The following is a 19,048-nucleotide window of genomic DNA, read 5'->3' on the forward strand; positions in this document are numbered from 1 at the left end:
CCCTGACTGTGGACACAAAGTAAACAGAAACCTCAAACTCCTGACACCATGATGGACTGACTACACTAAGACTGTAAGCTGAAATAGCTCTTACTTCCTTGCTTTTATCTAGGATATTATCACGGCCACTAGAAAATTAGCTAGTGCTCACGTGTGTATGGCAACAGGTTTACATGCACCTAACAGGTTAGCACATGCAACTCATATGTTAACACGCAAGTGTATTCACATGATAACCTACATCTCCTACATAGCAGCACACAAATATACACAGACATGCAACCCCATGGCAACAAACATAAATATCCACAGAGCAGCATACAGTCCATGACTATCAAAAGCTGGATGCAAAGTTTAACTTACTCTTACGAAAAATATTTCTCTGTGACACAAAGCTGTGAATGAATGACATCGACAGTTTAACACCAAAGTTTCAGAGATTGCAGCAGTCCAATTAATTACGGCAGGACAGTAGTGGTGCATGCCCTTGATCTCAGAACTGGAAGGCAGAGGCAGGTAGATCACTTTGAGGCTGTAGTCAACAGAGCAAATTCCAGGACAGCCAAAGCTACACAGAGACTTTGTCAGGGGGTTGGGGGAGAAAAGAAAAAAAAGAAGAGAAAAAAAGAGAAAGAAAATAAATTTGTGTTTACGTCTCAAGCAGATGAGTATTTTAAGTGGTGGACCTATAACCTCTCAGTTGTGCGTGGTGCCAAGAAGAATAGAATTGCTTTAATAGAAGCCACCTGTTACACATCACTGTACTTCAGCTTGGCCTCTAAATCGAAGTGCTATAGGACAGAGTCAAGATCTTACGTAGTATGTGAAATGCTATGGCAAACATGAAATTATATGAGACTGAATATTGGTGCCAGTTTTTCTTTTTGAATAAAATAATAAAATGCACATAAAAGGTCCTTGGAGAGGTTCAGCACATACAGATCTGCATGCATTAGACAAGCTAATTAGCAACCTGAAGCCTAAATTTGTGTTCAAAAACCAATACTCACCTGTAGTAACTAACAAAGAAAGGTTGAATCAAGAAATCCGATAGAAGTACGTAAAATTACTAACTCTAAGCTATATTCCTGGAAAAAAGTCTGTTATTACATCACTCCATGATGCTTAAGCAGCAAAAATTAAACACACATGAAATGAGCACAAAAGGCTTCCACAAAAAGACCAAATGACTCATCTGTTAATACTTAATGTTCTGCAAACCAGACATTTAAGTTACATTTCCAAACTTGTGCCAGTGCCTCAAAATCTATAACTTGTTAGCCAAAAGGCTATGTGGAATGCAGCCAAGATGTGGGAAGAAAATCAGTGCCACAGTACACTACCTTGTGTCGTGATCACAGAACAGCAGTCTTCGTATAAGAGGACTGGAGTCCTCAAAACTGCTCTGGCAGAGCTGTAGGTGTGGGGGACAATAAAAGGTAAATAACTGGTTCTACTTCTTGAACAAGTAAACCACAGTACACATTACATTGTAACTTTAGAATTAGGAAACTCCAAAGTGAGTTAATCTCCCAAGAGAAACATCTGCTGTGAAGTACAATTTTCTAATATTAGCTATTCATAATTTGTTACCCGACATCTATTATCTACATATCATAGAGGCTCTGATTTTATCTTTATCATTAATACCACTGAAGATGAACCATAACTAATACGTGAATTGTAAACCACTTTCATTTTTAAAGTTCCACAAAGAAGGTAAAATATGAAGCTCCTGAAAATACATTCAACTCATCTAAACCTAATGGATATCCTCCCACACTTATTTGGTTCTTGGGTATAACTTCATACTCTGGGCAGACAAAATTTGGGATGTCAGACTAGAAAAGACATGACTCCGGGTAAGGAACCCAGTGTTGCTATTAGAAGAATATAGTTACATACTTTGTAGACAAGAATGAGAAAGAATTATGTTAGAGACAGATTGGCTTCAGAGCACCTTAATAGAGAATTTACTAATATTTTAGGTAAGCATAGAATAGCACAGTTTGGCTCAGGAAAGAGTGAGTTCTCTATTCACAGTAAATTCAGAAACAAACAATGGAGAAATTAAAGAGCCTAAACTACAAACAAGTTTCATTTTGTTACATCAAAAAGATAAATTCTCTTATGTATATGCATATGTGAAAGAATACAAAACAGCCAGTAAAGAGCCACAGTTTATTGATTTCTCTCTACTTTCTGACAAATTTCTAAAGGCATGTAAAAGTAATCAAAGAAATAAAGTACAGACAAGGACACACAAGGTCCAGTAATGTCCTATCTACATTTCACAGTTTTCCAGAATCATCATTTTCCTAGTTGTTCAAAGAAAGGGTAAGCTCTTATAATTTGTGAATTCCCTAGAATTAAACAAAGAGGTACAATTTAAACATGATCTACAGTATTAGGAATTTTTATGTTTCGATTACCACATAAGTGTTAAACATTTTAACACTTTTATCACTTCTAGCTTCTACCTCAATTGCTATTTCCTTTGCCTAATTCATTAAGTGCTATGAGCCAGGATCAAAGAATTTCTCTGATTTTCTCTTGGTAATAATCAGTAATTATTGCTTCTTCTGGTGTCAGTGTTATCTGTATTATTACAAGATTCTGCTGAATATGTAGACTTCTAAATACTAGGAAATTATAAACTTCTAAAGGTGTGAGACTGAATCTTCCCTAGAATCCATGGAGGCTTAAACATATAAGTTCTGCAAACCCTGAATTGAACTATAGGTCTTTGTGGAGCTATTATGTTATAATAAACTGATTGACACTAACTTATGTGATTTACCAACAAACTTTTATCAAACATTTGGTAGGCACCATTGCAAGAATGCCATAATGGAGTAGGTGTATGGCCTTCTTGTATTAATACACACTGAAGACAGATACTGAGACGTAGTCTGGGCGATGCTATGACTTTATTTCATGCTTCCAGAGACATAGCAATCTCACAAGCCCAACCCAGATTCCCTTCTTACAAAATACTCAATATGTCTGTGTCAGTAAGTTTATAGCATGAATACTAAATTTTGAGAATTAAAATAAAAATTTCCTAAATTATCACCTCAGCCTAATAAAAGAAAGTCATTTACACATCAAAAGAAATAAGAAACAGTAGTCAAAAATGTGCTCCCAATGTTTGTGGCCAACACTGATATTATAGTAGCATGTTTAGATAACTGGTTTTTACTACAGTTTTTAGAAAATGGAGCTCTCAAAAGCCTTTTTTAACTGACTCCAGAACTGCCCCTAAGCTTGCAGAACACAAGGTAAATGAGCTACAAAGTAAAGCAAAAGGTCCACATCTCAGCCTTAAATGCAGATAATTAATGGTAGTAGGCCTGAAGATTTTATGACACTTTTATACACATTCTTAAGAATATATGGAGCTGGGGGTAGTTCAATTGATAAAGTTCTTGCCTCACAAGCATGAGTTCAGATCCCCAGCACTCACATAAAAGTTGGAAATGATAGTGCGAGTCTATAATCTAAATGCTGAGGGAGAAAAAGACAGGGGGATTCCAGGGGCTCACTAGTTAGCCATTCTAGCCAAAATAATAAACTCTAGGTTTCTGTCTTAAAAAGGAAGATAGTAGTTAAAAGTAGAAGGCACCTGAAATTAACCTCTGACCTCCAAACATGCATGCATAATCCAGCTTTCCCATACATGCATTCATATATACATACATACATACAGCACATACACATAAATATGCAGATAAAGGGCACACAATAGAAAATATAACCCATTTTCTTAGGAACCTAAAAGCAGCCATACTGAATGGGTTCTTGTAAGATACAACCAGAAGAAGGACAGGTAGAAGAAATTAGCAAAGAGGTTTATTCAAAGATCTATATGTTGGGATGTTTGGGAAGAGAGGTTAGGACTCTTGGAATGAAAAGGAAAGTTTCTATAGACATTGCTATAGATTATATGTCCTCTGCACTGTGTGTTGACACTGCAAATCAAAGAATTTATCAGATTATTTAAGATGAGTCTTTGACTGTGTGTTGTTTTGTTTTGGCAAAAAACTACTTATATTATCTGTAATGGAAACTGATGCCCTCTTCTGGAGGGCATGAAGACAGCATAGTCATATACATAAGAAAAATATACATATATGTAAAATAAATACATCTTTTAAAAAAGAACTATGGGATTAGACCCTTCTGTTGGTGGAGTTATGAGAACTCTTGCTTTACTCAATTATTCACTCTTTCCCCCTTTTTTATTGGATATTTTACATATTTACATTTCAAATGTTATCCCCTTTCCCCCTTCTCCCACCCACCTCTCCCCCTGTTTCCATTAGGATGCTCCCATTCCTATTAGACGCTGAGAAAGCATTTGACAAAATTCAACACACTTTTATGATAAAAGTCCTGGAAAGAACAGGAATTCAAGGCCCATACCTAAACATAGTAAAAGCCATATACAGCAAGCCAGTAGACAACATCAAACTAAATGGAGAGAAACTTGAAGCAATCCCACTAAAATCAGGGACTAGACAAGGCTGCCCACTCTCTCCCTACTTATTCAATATAGTTCTCGAAGTCCTAGCCAGAGCAATCAGACAGCAAAAGGAGGTCAAGGGGATACAGATTGGAAAAGAAGAAGTCAAAATATCACTATTTGCAGATGATATGATAGTATATTTAAGTGACCCCAAAAGTTCCACCAGAGAACTACTAAAGCTGATAAACAACTTCAGCAAAGTGGCTGGGTATAAAATTAACTCAAACAAAGCAGTAGCCTTCCTCTACACAAAGGATAAACAGGCTGAGAAAGAAATTAGGGAAAAAACACCCTTATAATAGTCTCAAATAATATAAAAGACATTGGTGTGACTCTAACCAAGCAAGGGAAAGAGCTGTGTGACAAAAATTTCAAGTCTCTGAAGAAAGAAATCGAAAAAGATCTCAGAAGATGGAAAGATCTCCCATGCTCATGGATTGGCAGGATTAATATAGTAAAAATGTCCATCTTGTTGAAAGCAATCTACAGATTCAATGCAATCCCCATCAAAATTCCAACTCAATTCTTCATAGAGTCAGAAAGAGCAATTTGCAAATTCATCTGGAATAACAAAAGACCCAGGATAGCAAAAATTTTTCTCAACAATAAAATAACTTCAGGGGTAATCACCATCCATGACCTCAAGCTGTATTACAGAACAATTGTGAAAAAATTATTCACTCTTTAAAGAAAAATTTAGTGCTGGAAAGGTGGCTCCATGACTATTAGTCCCTGTTGCTCTTATCAAGGACCTGACATGAATTCCCAGAACCAACATGGTGGTTTACAAAACCAGTTCTGGGGAATTCAATGCCTTCTGACTTTTGCAGATACCAGGTGGGCTGTGGTATACTTACATGCAAACAAAATACTAACAGTACAAATAAGTACACCTAAAAATAATAATAATAAATTTTATTTTTTCTCCATCTTTATTAACTTGGGTATTTCTTATTTACATTTCGATTGTTATTCCCTTTCCCGGTTTCTGGGCCAACATCCCCCTAGCCCCTCCCCCTCCCCTTCTATATGGGCTTCCCCTCCCCATCCTCCCCCCATTACCGCCCTCCCCGCAACAATAATAAATTTTAAAATGTACACTTCACTCAGTCATTCCACAATATTCCTTGTCTTGGAGTAACTAGGATTTCATGTCCCCAGAAGTCCACACCCATTTTGATTTGTTGATATGCCAGCCTGGCTGCATCAGGTTGCTATTTACCAATTGTGAAAAATAGCAGCAGCTATCCATTTGTATATCATTTCTTAAGTGCCACAGATTATCCTGGGAATTTAACATGAACTTTTTTCATCCATACATAGATATAAATAGTAAACTGGGTAAAGTGAGTCTCTGAAAACTACTTACCTTATGTCACAGTCAATCAGTAAGTGGTTTACTGGGGATGAACTCAAATCCATCTGGATTTTCTTCTAGTGAGAAAAGTGGACAAAATTGATGCATGTGAAATGTATTTGTCATAAGTCACTTAAGATACAATGGTGAGGTTAGTGACCAGCTTGTGTGAAGTTCTATTCCCAGTATGGAGCTGACTACCATTCACAGCTTTGCTATAAGGACAGTCATTCATTGACTTTTTTATTGGATATTTTATTTATTTACATTTTAAATGTTATACTTTTCCCAGTTTGCCCTCCGGAAAACCCCTCTCCCATTTCCCCTCCCCCTGCTTCTATGAGGAAGCCACCTCACAGCCACCCGCCCACTCACATCTCACAGCCTGGCATTCCCCTACCCTGGGGCATTGAGCCTTCACAAAACCAAGGGCCTCTCCTCCCGTTAACGCCAGGTAAGGCCATCCTCTGCTACATATGAGGCTGGAGCCATGAGTCCTTCCATGTTTACTCTTTGGTTGGTGGTTTAGTCCCTGGGAGCTCTGGGGGGTCTGTCTGGTTGATATTGTTGTTCTTCCTATGGGATGCAAATCCCTTCAGCTCCTTCAAGTCCTTTCCCTATCTCCTCCAGTGGGGTCCCCATGCTCAGTCCAACAGTTGGTTGTGAGCATCTGCATCTGTATTTGTCAGGCTCTGCCAGAGTCTCTAAGGAGACAGCTGTATCAGGCTCCTGTCAGCATGCACTTCTCGGCATCAGCAACAGTGTCTGGCTTTCCTGTCTATATATGGGATGGATCCCCAAGTGGGGCAGTCTCTGGATGGCCTTTCATTCTGTCTCTGCTCCACACTTTGTCTTATAAATCCTCTCTTCAGTATTTTGTTCCCCCTTCTAAGAAGGACTGAAGCATCCACACTTTGGTCTTCCTTTTTCTTGAGCTTCATATCATCTGTGAATTGTATCTTGGGTATTCCGAACTTTTGGGCTAACATCCACTTATCAGTGAGTGCTTACCATGTGTGTTCTTTTGTGACTGGGTTACCTCACTCAGGATGATATTTTCTAGTTCCATTCATTTGCCTAAGTATTTCATGAAGTCATTTTTTTAAATAGCTGAGTAGTACTCCATTTTGTAAATGTACCACATTTTCTGTGTCCATTCCTCTGGGTTCTTTCCAGCTTCTTGCTATTATAAATAAGGCTGATAGCTAGAATTTTTATATCACATTCTACTCATTCCTTCTCCATCTGAAATAATCAACTGTTCCCCCTTCTCAGGTTAAATGCAGCATTCATCATAATTATACTAATATTTATAGTAATTACCTATTTCTATATATTTTTAATTATTCATACATCTCACATTATTGCTTATAGGTCTACTCCAGTATCTGACAGTGTCTAGCATGTAATATAAAGTAATCAAATATAAAGTAATGTGGTTGAAGGATCATTTTTTTCCTATGCAGTAGGTTACCAGGCTTGAATGTGTCCAGCCCTTACTGATTTCAGATCACTTTAAAATTCAAGTAGTGTCATATTTCAGAATATGAATCCTATAATGGATAAAAGGAGTCAATAATATAGAAATGCAGATAAGAGAAGAAAATCTAACCTGTGTTTGATGTAATAATGTGAACAGAGCAAAACCTGAGCCAGCATTTTTATGAATACTTTCTATAGCTTACCTGCTTGCATGCATACATACCCTCAGGGTTCTCAGCCACCAGTATGACAGGTAACAGTCCACAATGGCACGACACATTTGGTTTTTGTTACATTTTCCTTCTTGCTAAATTGTATTTGAAAGAATCAGCTTCTATCTCTTATATTTTCAGTTAAATTGTATTCTATGGATGTGTACAGAAGACTTATAATTAGTGCTGAGGCAGCTAGGTGATGCTACTTTACTAGTCTGCAAATACTGAGCAGTAATTGTTTTTAGTTTTTATTTGAGCAAACATGACGTGGTTTGATGACCTGAATCAAGGTAATCCCTTTTTAACACTATTGATTTTCAGACTCATAGTAGGGACTAAGACTTTTGTTGACAATGGACTATATCTTATTCAAAAGACATATTGCAGATAATTTTTACTTTATCTAGTTCTTTTGTCATACTATAAAATCATTTTCAAAAAGAACTTAAAGTGGTTTGTTCGTTTGTTTCTATTTGGTTGGTTGGTTTTGGTTCTGATGAGAGAGGATCTCACTCTGTAGATCTGACTCTTCTGGAATTCACTCGTAGACCAGACTAACTTCGAACTTACAGAGATCCTCCTGCGTCTGCCTCCTGAGTTCTAGGATTAAAAGACTGTACCACCATGCCTGGCTTATTTCAAACATATGTTGATTCTAAATACTGCTTTATGAACACGAGGTCACAATTTTGGTAGCATCTAGTGATACCCAGCAGCCAGGACAAGTTGCACATTTGGCCTTTCTTTTCTTTATATGCTATCCACACTATATCCACCCTTAGCTACAGGTAATGTATCGTCCTGAGTTGTAAAGATGTCGCCAGAGTAACTGTAAGTGTCTATGCTTGCATATCAATGTGTTTTTACTTTCTCAAATACTATAAACATTGTTTTTTCTTTTGGGTACTAGTAGAAAAGCTGAAATGTTGAATTATATGTAATTTTTAAGTTTTAAATGTTTTTGTGGCTCCCTTATTCCAGTGAATAAACATATTTCTTATTCTCATAGTCTAGTTAAACATATGCTTTTGAAGTTTCTTCAGTGCCATTGCCAAGGTCTCTTCAAAAATATAAGTATTCTCAATAACTTTCTTTTAAGGATGACGTACTGTGTTAATAAAAATATGAAAACCAGGTTGGCTGCTACACAGTCTCCCTGTCCCACACAAGCCACTGAGGATGAAGCAGTGCTCTGCCATTCCACGTGGAATGTGGTTTTGGAGATTGGCTGAGGAACTCAGCTGGTTATTTTCATTTTTGTCTAATGAGTAAAAAGACTTGCTTTGTCAAGAAAAAGTAATTGAAAAAGATTAGGTTCATTTTTGGAAGAATGGAGGTTTCTTAATGTAAGCATTTTCTGCAACAAATAATTTATGTCATTTAAAATGGAATTTATGACTTTTACCTCACTGTTGGTTTCCAACCACATTAAAATGGATCCAATTAAATGTGTTATTTGGTCTTTCTAACATCAGGGAACTGTTCAGCTGACCAAAATAGCCAATGTTTGATTGACTCATTTCTAATATAAGCTAGACAGATGGCGTTATATAAATTAGGTACACAAAATCTTTATGGTTGTATGGTTTTGAGTTTTGAAAAAAAAAAAAGCACCCATAGCATGAATCTGTGCCTTTGGACTCAGCATCCATATCCAAGTGCTTTCAGTTATAATTCTTTAACACAGAAGTTCCTAGCATGTTTTCTTGTTATTGGTTCATCTTTCTGAAAACACACTTACCACTAATATAGATATTATAATATTAGCACACTTTTGCCATTACTATAGATATTAATACATTACATATTAAGTAAAAATAATGTTTAATGCTTTTTAAAAAGTAGTTTCTTTTCTCTAGGGGTATTTTAGGTAAATGTTTTAAACTTGGAATTATACTTTGTGATTTTAATATTATACTCAGTCATTTTATAATGAAATATTACTTCAATATATTTTTCAAATTTGCTTTTCTGTCTTGATGAGCATGGGCAGTAGCTTAGTTTTAGAAATATTAATATTTGAATATCTATCTTCAAACAGGTACTGAACTAAGTAGGATTTTGAAGTCAGCGTTGTTCCGTTTGTATATGAAAAGCAGTGGTTATGAATGATAAAGCTAAGAGAAACCTTGGAAGCTTGCCAACCTGTTTCTTAGATGAGAGCCCTGAAGCGACCACAGATGCAACTAACTTGTCAGCCAGGTCTCAGGTGCAGCATCTGAGTTCAGAGACTGCCCTCTTGCAGTGCTTCTCTCTGACTCCCAGCTCTTGGGACACACTGGAATTTTGTAACAAAGATTTGAGTGGATATGGTAACTGAATTACATTGCTTACAAGTATATGGTGTAATTAACTGGAGGTACAATGGAAGGCTTGTGGAGATAGTTTCGTGGCTCTCTGGAGGTGACAGGAGGGTCCTCACTTGGTTTTGGAGGAGCTCAGAGAGTGGTTGCTCCCCCGCTGTAAATGGCAGTGTACAACTGAAAGGAAGGCAGAACTGAAAAGAGTATCAGCTAGAAGTGGCCACTTCAGTAGAATCTTTTCTAAAGAAAACACTCTCTTTTCAGCTCCAGCACCCACAACGGCAGTGTCCTACGTGGCAGCAAAATGTGTGGATGTCCGGAAGAACCACCATAAAACAAGATGGCTGATGCCCTGGGGACCAAACAAGTGTAACAAGATCAATGACTTCGAAGAAGCAATTCCAAGGGAAATTGAAGCGAATGACATTGTGTTTTCTGTACACATTCCCCTCCCTTCTATGGAGATGAGCCCATGGTTCCAGTTTATGCTGTTTATCCTGCAGATAGACATTGCTTTCAAGCTAAACAACCAAATCAGTAAGTACTCCAACTGCTATGGTCATCTCTGGGAATTTTCTTCCTAGAAGTAGTAATGATGATGCTAACTCAGATAGTTATTAGATGTTTCCTGCTTCCTGTGCATTTTCTGAGACTTTCATCTGAATGAACCCATTTAATCTTTCTAAATCCCTTGAGACACATATCACTTTGTCATATATATATATATATATATATATATATATGGTTAGGGTTAGGTTTAGGGTATATCCTGGTAAGGTTACCCACAGTCAGACCCAAGACTACAAAGGTGCTTTAGCTACTAAACACCTTCCCCTTCTAGGACCAAAGGGAGCTAACCTCAGTAAAGGGAGGCCCTTTGTATTTATGATTTCACTACTCCTGTGGAGTGAGACTGTGACCTTAGAAAAAGATATTTATTCGAATGGGGTTGCTAGCCCAGGAGTACCCATGATCCCACTAAAACATTTTGTTGTTAATTTAATTCATTTATTTTTCCAATTTATTTGTTTGCACCTAGGGATAGTATAGAGAATCTTTGACTGAAGAGTTTTTGTTTGTTTGTTTCATTTTTGTTGTTTTGCTTTTCTGAAACAGGATCAGGAATGTGAGGAAAAGAAGTATGTTGAAGACAGCTTTGTCCAGAGCCTGATAATGCACTAAAGCACCTTCTTAAGCTTAAAATTTTATTTTAATAATAATTCTGATGTTTAATTATATTAACTGTACTCTGTCTAGAAATTGGAACATCCTGGATCTTAACATTTTATTTGAAATGAGCAAATAGATTATTCTAAGATTATTTTTCAGGAGGCAACATTTTCTTTTCCTCATGTACTCAGTCTCTTATGCTTGATTTCAAATTTGAATGCCTATAGTGGCCATATGCTGTCCTTTGGCTGCTTACAAATACACAAAGAAAAATTTCCTTAAGGGACTTAGCATTAGGTGGAAATGTCAAACAAGTAACCCACCATGACAGTCTGGTAGCATGATGTAGCATTGGATAGTGTGACCAAGGTACACATAGGAGGCTATAACAGCACCAAGGAAAGCTTTACTTAGACTGAGCAGGCAAACAGTGTGAATGTGAGATTTGTAGATGAAAGTGACAGACACTTCGGATGAGTATCAAAGAGGAAAAGGCCTGGTAAAAAGTTGGAGGTAGATGTAGAAGTGAGCAAAACATTCTGTAGCACTAACTTCAGCCCTTACCTACAACATTCGGAGGAGTTTCTAACATACCTAGCCAGTCTCTTGCCTGTTACCTTCCTCACTCGTTCATTGGTTGAACAATACATACATTAATTAATTCAAATTTAGTAAGGCATATCCATATGTTAATTACTGAATACCAAGAATGTAAGTTTGCACAAGACTTGATTCCTTTAAGGGGATGGAGGAGAGGGTGCCCACAAAGCAGATCTAAAGCTACAAATAAGAATAACTGTGTGTTTAAGAAGTAGATATACAATGTGATGTGTGAGCTTTGGGATAGAGAGAGTTTGGTAGGAGGCGCGTTAAATTATTTTTTCAAATTTAAAATTTGTGTTTTAGTACTCCTATAATTCCAATTCATTTTGGAAAAGAGAATTAAAAACAAAGAAGGGCCATGGGAGAATAAGGTGGGTAGATGCTCTGATTTAACCAATGTTTGGACAGAAATGTCAAGGATGCAATGTTCTGTTATCTGGGCTGCCTGCCTGTGGTCTATCAGAAGTAGTCTAATGTCTCTTACATAGATTCCTACCTCCTAGCTCTGAGTCTTAGAAAAAAATATTTTTTCTGTAATAACTTAAATGATTGCTGTCTACTGGCAGTATCTAAACTGGATCATAAATCATCCAAAATTTACCAACTTAAATCAATCATTTCTTATTTCTCCATCTCTTTGTGTCAGGAAGCCAAGCCCTGCTTAGCCAAGGAATCTCTAGTGCATTCAAGGCTCCAAGTCAAGGTTTTAGTCAGAAGATTTTGAGGTCACACTGGGAAGGGTGTCTGCTTCCAGGCTCACGGCTGTAGTTCACCCTTGTCCCTCACATGGATCTCTCAAGTTACCTCACGATGCTACCGTTAGCTTTCCCAGGGAGTCATTCAAGAGTCACATGAGGAATATGAGCCAGAAGCCACTCCAACTTCTGACATTCTATCACTTCTGGTACCTTTTATTGGCTCGATGCAAACTTGTAAGTTCAGCCCAAACTCAGGAGCCAACCAGGAGGTAGTGCCACTGAAGACCATCAAATAACAACCTGCGAGAGCGCTTTCCAGAGTAGCCAAAATTGCATTTGAAACATGTTTCTATTTAAATTTCATTTTGTTTATTTTGTGTGTGTATCATACAAACCACAGTGTACTTATGGATGTCAGGACAGCTCATGGGACTTGTTTCTCTTCTTCCATGATGTGGTTCCTAGGAGTCTAACTTTGCTCATTGGGCTGGGTGGCAAAAATATAATTAACTACCTGTGTGCATGTATGTACATGTGTACATATGCAAACTTGTGGGTACTTGCATGCAAAGATGCTTGTGTGGAGGTTTGAAAACAATTTTCAAGTGACAGTTCTACCCTTCTATGGATTCTGGGAATAGAATTTATATTATAAGGCTTATGCACTGTCTTAGTTACTGTTCTATTGCTGCGAAGAGACACCATGACTAATGCAACTCTTTTTTTAAAAGCACTTAAGTTAGCTGTGATGGCACAAGCCTTTAATCTCAGCATCTGAGAGACAGAGGCAGGAAAATCTGAGTTCAAGGCCAGCCTGGCCTACAGAGTAAGCTGGAGCTACACAAAGAAATTCTTTCTCAAAAAACATTTACTGGAGGGTTTGCTTACAGTTTTAGGAGGTTAGTCTATGGTCATCGTGATGGGAAGCAGGCAGACGTAATGTTGAAGCTGTAACTGAAAGCTCACATTCATCCTGATCTGCAGGCAGCAGTCGAGAGACATTGGACCTGGCATGGGCTTTTGAGCCCTCAAAGCCCATCCTTAGAAGCAAACCTCCTCTGACAAAGCTACATCTACTTAAAGCCAGACCTCACAGTCAAAGACACACCTCTCCAAACAGTTCCACTAACTCGATGTTGGCAATTCTCATTCCAACCACCATATTGTAGCAAGCACTTTTACCTGCAGAATCCTTGAGCTGCCTTGAGCGTGATTTCTTAAAAATTCTATAATGTTGAAAAAAATGTTAGAACCCTTCTGAGCCACTTTTTTATGTGCAAACTTTGAATAAAAATATCTAATTATTCAAATCATTTTGAAGAATAAGTTTGTATACTGTTCTTAGCAGTTATTTAAAAATAAAAAAGAAGTGTCTTATTCCTGAAACTCAGCTCATTTTCCATTTTTTTCCTACATCTTGGCTAATGGAATTAAATTTTCACAAAAGAATTTTATTATTTAATCTTAATCATTTCCCTGTGTGAAACATCTTTAATGACCAAAAAATAAGGCTTGACAATTCAGAATTCTCTCCATTCTGTTTCAAAGCCTTTTTTGCAGCTTTCTTTCTCATTGTTGACATGCATATATTATCCTCATTCTCACTCTGTAAACACATCCAGAGATTGCTTTTCTTAACATCTTTGCTCATGTTAATGTTCCCATAGTTCTCCTCCTCCTAACCCACCTCCTAATCCTCCTCCTCCCCCATTCCGCCTCATCTTCCTCCTTTTTCTTCAGGCTAGGAATGGACCCCTAGGGCCTCATGCATATTGAACACATGTTCTACCATTAAACCACACTTCAAGTCCCATCTTCTCTTCTTTTACCATGCTTACTTTCTTCCATAGATGAAAGGCTTCTTGTTGAAAAACCTACTCATTCTTCAAGACATTCCAGTTGTCACATGGCCCTAGAGCCTCACAGATATTTTCTCCTTTACTTTGTAAATACAACTTATCCTCCCTGAATTCCATATTGGCAGAGTAATGTCCATTTTAACAATCTAGCACAATTGAATTACTTCTATGGCTCTTAGGTAGATCAGTTTCTTGATTGTGTAGAGTTTACATTTGTTAAACTGTAGCTTTGTGTGTAGGGAGCTGTGAATGAAAATGTCTCTTGGATCAGATCATTCTCCTGCTACAAAAGGGATAACAAACAGCTGATGGAGGTGATTGCCCCTTTCCACTCCAAGACAACACATTTGTTATTGAAGCAACATTTCAATAACCAGTGTCACTAATTCTAGTTGTAGCTAGAATTATTGCTTGCATGAATAAATTTATGTCTGAGACATTCACAATTGAACCGAAAGGGTGATGCATTGCTAGGAATAACAGCTTGTTGCCATAGCAGCTATTATTTGGTGTAATAAATGGAATTTTAGACCATGGATCTGTTTATCAGGTTTTAGGGGAAAAGTGGATCATTTTGATATTATGCCTGTTGTGTTTTGTAAAATTCCTAGCCTATAATCCATTTCATTTTTAGTATCAAAGTTATTTAATAAAGTAAATCACAGCTGCTGGTAAGTTTGTGTGAAGTTTTAGAAGTTGATAATACATTTCTAAATTTTATTCTACTGAATTTGTAAAAGGTTTCGTAAATATATGAATACAGTCTACTCAGCTTGTATAATGGTACCAGTATGTACATATCCAGACTGATCACTTGGTATTGGATAATCAATTGAAAGGCTCATCCCTGGGGAAGATCATTTCTCCTAGTCTCAGCATTTCTAGCTGCCAATATAGTTCTTTGTCTAGCATTGACACCATGACCTTGCCCTCTTCTATGGCATTGTGTTCACTGGTGCCCTCATTGTTCAGATCTCATTTAGGCAGCTATGTTGGTGAGACTCATGATAGAAGAATATTTTATTTTATTTCCATTTTGTAAATTGTCAAGCACTTTTCTACAAACAAGACTTCCTTTGAAATTAGCCATTGGGTCTATGTTTGTACTGGTAGGAGATTGGCTTGGTTTTATCTGAGTGGAATCAGTAGGCACTTCCTGAGATTTTTTTAAATTACATGATAAGCATCATTCATAAAATTAAAAATCTAAAACTTTTTGAATGTCAACATAATGCTATAAGTAGAGAATTCTCATGTAACCTCATGTGACAAATTATAGTCAAAACTTTAACAAGCATTTGCGTAAAACTTCAGACCATGCATCATATAATACATGAGTTTCATGTTAATATTTGTCTCCTATATCTAAGATACCTCATTACATATATTAAAATATTGAAAATATGAATGAAAGAAAAAAGAATTTTGGTTTGAAGTATTTTGGTTAAAGAATATTCAATTGAAATGTTTATACTTTGGTATATCTAGTTTCTCACATTTCTTTCAAGTTACCCATTGACTTGATGGTCAGTTTTATATTGTATAGGTTGGTTTTACCTATGAGCAATTTATAATATTTATAATTTCATTATATTATATATAACCATATAATATAGTTGTAAAATATAAAATATATAATAATATATAAAATAACTATATTACATTATTTATTATTATAAATCTTTAACAGCAACCATCTTGTAGACTTTGAGGTACTACTCTGTGAGTAAAATTCAAGAGCAAAAATAGCCCCTTCATATTCAATACAGATATTATTTAGGTCATATTTGCTTACAGGCTTTTTTTTTTTTTCATAAGGATTTGTGACTTTGGTTTTCAGGTCAATGCTTAATCCAATTAATTTAGTTTAATTTACCAGATAAAGAAAATTTTAATTCAGTGATACCTGACTACTGTACATGCAGCTATCTGGGTCCAGAGCAGAATCTCCGTAATGTACACGAGCAGTGTGTATTGGACCTGGCATCTGGCCACAAGTACAGTACTTGACAATAAATCTGCCATAAGACAGCAGCCTTTTAATATTGTTGGACAAAAGTTGCACTGGTCTATCTGTGAACTGTTATTTCTACGGTATTTTAAAAATCTCCCAATCTTTAGGGAGAAAAGTGAACTCTCAAATTTAGACTAGGTGGTAGGCTGGTCCTGATTATACAACCACCACAACTCTGGGTCACTCACGTGTCTCATTCCTTATTCTGAGCTTAGAATATAAATGAAGAGATTATGTTTGTATCTGTAGCTGTTTGTATCTTGCTTAAAACACAATCTCATATATATATATATATATATATATATACACACACACACATATGTGTGTGTGTGTGTGTGTGTGTGTGTGTGTGTGTGTGTGTGTATATGGTCCCTATATAGAGAAACCATCTTTGTGCTTTTATCTCCTCTTCCACTTTAAGTCATCATGTCAGTTTATATGTTCTATCTATTCATGGAATATAACATGAGTCTCCTTTACAGGGGAAAGTTATAGGTGAAAATAATCTTTGATGAAAATTCTGGGTGCTCAATGTTGAAAAATAACAAGCCATCCTCACTCCCCAAAAGATCAAAAATCCAAACCAAGTATTCTACTGGCATCTATTTTATCTCTACATAATAAAGCTAGAAATTATTTTCAGTTTCTCTTTACTTTTATAAGTTAGCAATAATGATGTCAGTACAAGGGGCATTAGAAATTATTTTATTTTCCCTTTTATTGAAAATAGATTCTCTCACACAATATATTCTGATTGCAACTTCCCCTCCCTCTCTTTCTAGTTCCTACCTCCCCTTCCATCCAGATCCACTCCCTTTCTGTCTCTCATTAGAAAAGAAGAGGTGTCTAGGAGATAATAACAAAATAAAATAAGATAAAACAAAGACCACCACATTGAAATTGGATCAGGTAAACCAACCTAAGGTAAAGAGTCTAAGAGAAGGCACAAGAATCAGAGACCCATTTGTTCACATTAAGGACTCCCAGCTCCCTGCACCCAAATCCCGTGGGGTAGAGAGCTGGACTCCTGAGAACTCAGAGGAGACTACTCTCTGCCCACATTCCCAACCCAAGAGGAAACCGCATAGTGACAGCTGCGTCCCCTGTGCACAGGGACCTGCGAGCAGTCAGGGGCAGGACTGTTTGGGTTTCTGCCTGCGACAAGAGCTGAAAGCCAGTGGCCAGGAGCGCCTATACCCCTGAGAGCAGAGTTCTCTGTTCCCAGATCGGACTGAAGGAAAATAGGTCTACACACTGAAAGCCATAATATATATGTAAAGGACATTTTCAGACCCTTAAATGCACTGTACCTGATGCTTCACTCTCTGTGAGTGTGAAAATATGAGCTTGATTTAGAGGGTCTTGTTCTCCTGTGGTCCTCCATCCCCTCTGGTTCTTAAACTTTCTGTTCCCCTTCCAAAGTATCCCCTACCTCTAAGAGGAATTATTCAATGGAAACATCTTAAACATCTTTCTTAGAGCTGACTGCCGCCCCCGTGTGTGTGTGTGTGTGTGTGTGTGTGTGTGTGTGTGTGTGTGTGTGTGTGTTGTTCTGGTCTGATGCAGGAGGAAGAGTCTTTGCCTGCTGATCTATGTTACACTAATATCATTAGGAGTCAATTTATCACTACTTTAAAAAATAATAGTATTTTATTTTACCCTAGTTCTCTGTGCTATCTAGTCTCTGGTTATGGGTCACCCAAGTAGTGTTGAATATGGGTGCCTTGTCATAGGGTGGGGAATAAGTCAAATCAAACATTGGTTGGTTATTCCTACAAGCTTTGTGCCACCATTACCCTAATATGTTTTGTAGGCCATAAAGCATTGTAGATCAAAGAGTTTTCATATGGGTTGGTGTATACCTTTCTCTTTTGGTGACCTGCAGAGTACTTTCCCTACAAAAGACACTAGAGCATACGGGTGAATGTTCTGTGTAGCCATCGGCTCTGCCTTTCCATATTTAATGAGTTGTGTGGGAGTAGCCTTGATGTCACTTTGTAGAGAACATTTATTATCTTGGGAACAACCTGGGTTATTTGGATATTTCTATGGGACTCCATTGGCCAACAACTCAATTTGGTTATAACCTAGTCACAGTACTGGAAGCTTTGTTTGGTGACAACAGATGGCCAGTTGGGACTCATCTCTCATTATTTGGCAACTTCATTAGGATCACCTTCATATATTTTAGGAAATTTCCATTGCAATAGGTTTCTTTTTTTTTTTTCTTTTTTTTTTTTCTTTTTTTTTTCTTTTTTTTTTCTTTTCTTTTTTTTTTTTTTATTAACTTGAGTATTTCTTATATACATTTCAAGTGTTATTCCCTTTCCCGGTTTCCGGGCAAATCCCCCTCCCCCCTCCCCTTCCTTATGGGTGTTCCCCTCCCAACCCTCCCCCCATTGCCGCCCTCCCCCCATAGTCTAGTTCACTGGGGGTTCAGTCTTAGCAGGACCCAGGGCTTCCCCTTCCACTGGTGCTCTTACTAGGATATTCATTGCTACCTATGGGGTCAGAGTCCAGGGTCAGTCCATATATAGTCTTTAGGTAGTGGCTTAGTCCCTGGAAGCTCTGGTTGCTTGACATTGTTGTACTTTTGGGGTCTCGAGCCCCTTCAAGCTCTTCCAGTTCTTTCTCTGATTCCTTCAACGGGGGACCTATTCTCAGCTCAGTGGTTTGCTGCTGGCATTCGCCTCTGTATTTGCTGTATTCTGGCTGTGTCTCTCAGGAGCGATCTACATCCGGCTCCTGTCGGTCTGCACTTCTTTGCTTCATCCATCTTGTCCAATTGGGTGGCTGTATATGTATGGGCCACATGTGGG

General features: G+C 37.5%; 1 protein-coding gene across 4 annotated transcripts in view; it reads left to right on the plus strand.

Moving 5' to 3' along the window:
- Wls (Wnt ligand secretion mediator) overlaps nt 1-19,048 on the plus strand; it is a 123,174-nt gene that overhangs the window by 23,572 nt on the left and 80,554 nt on the right. For all 4 annotated transcript variants that reach the window (XM_087628142.1, XM_087628137.1, NM_199408.3 and 1 more), the window contains 1 exon segment: nt 10,150-10,422. In XM_087628142.1, coding sequence (XP_087484268.1) covers nt 10,150-10,422 — 273 coding nt within the window.

Source organism: Rattus norvegicus, chromosome 2 (genome assembly GCF_021556685.1).
Source record: "Rattus norvegicus strain SHRSP/BbbUtx chromosome 2, alternate assembly SHRSP_T2T, whole genome shotgun sequence".
NCBI classification, from domain to species: domain Eukaryota; kingdom Metazoa; phylum Chordata; class Mammalia; order Rodentia; family Muridae; genus Rattus; species Rattus norvegicus.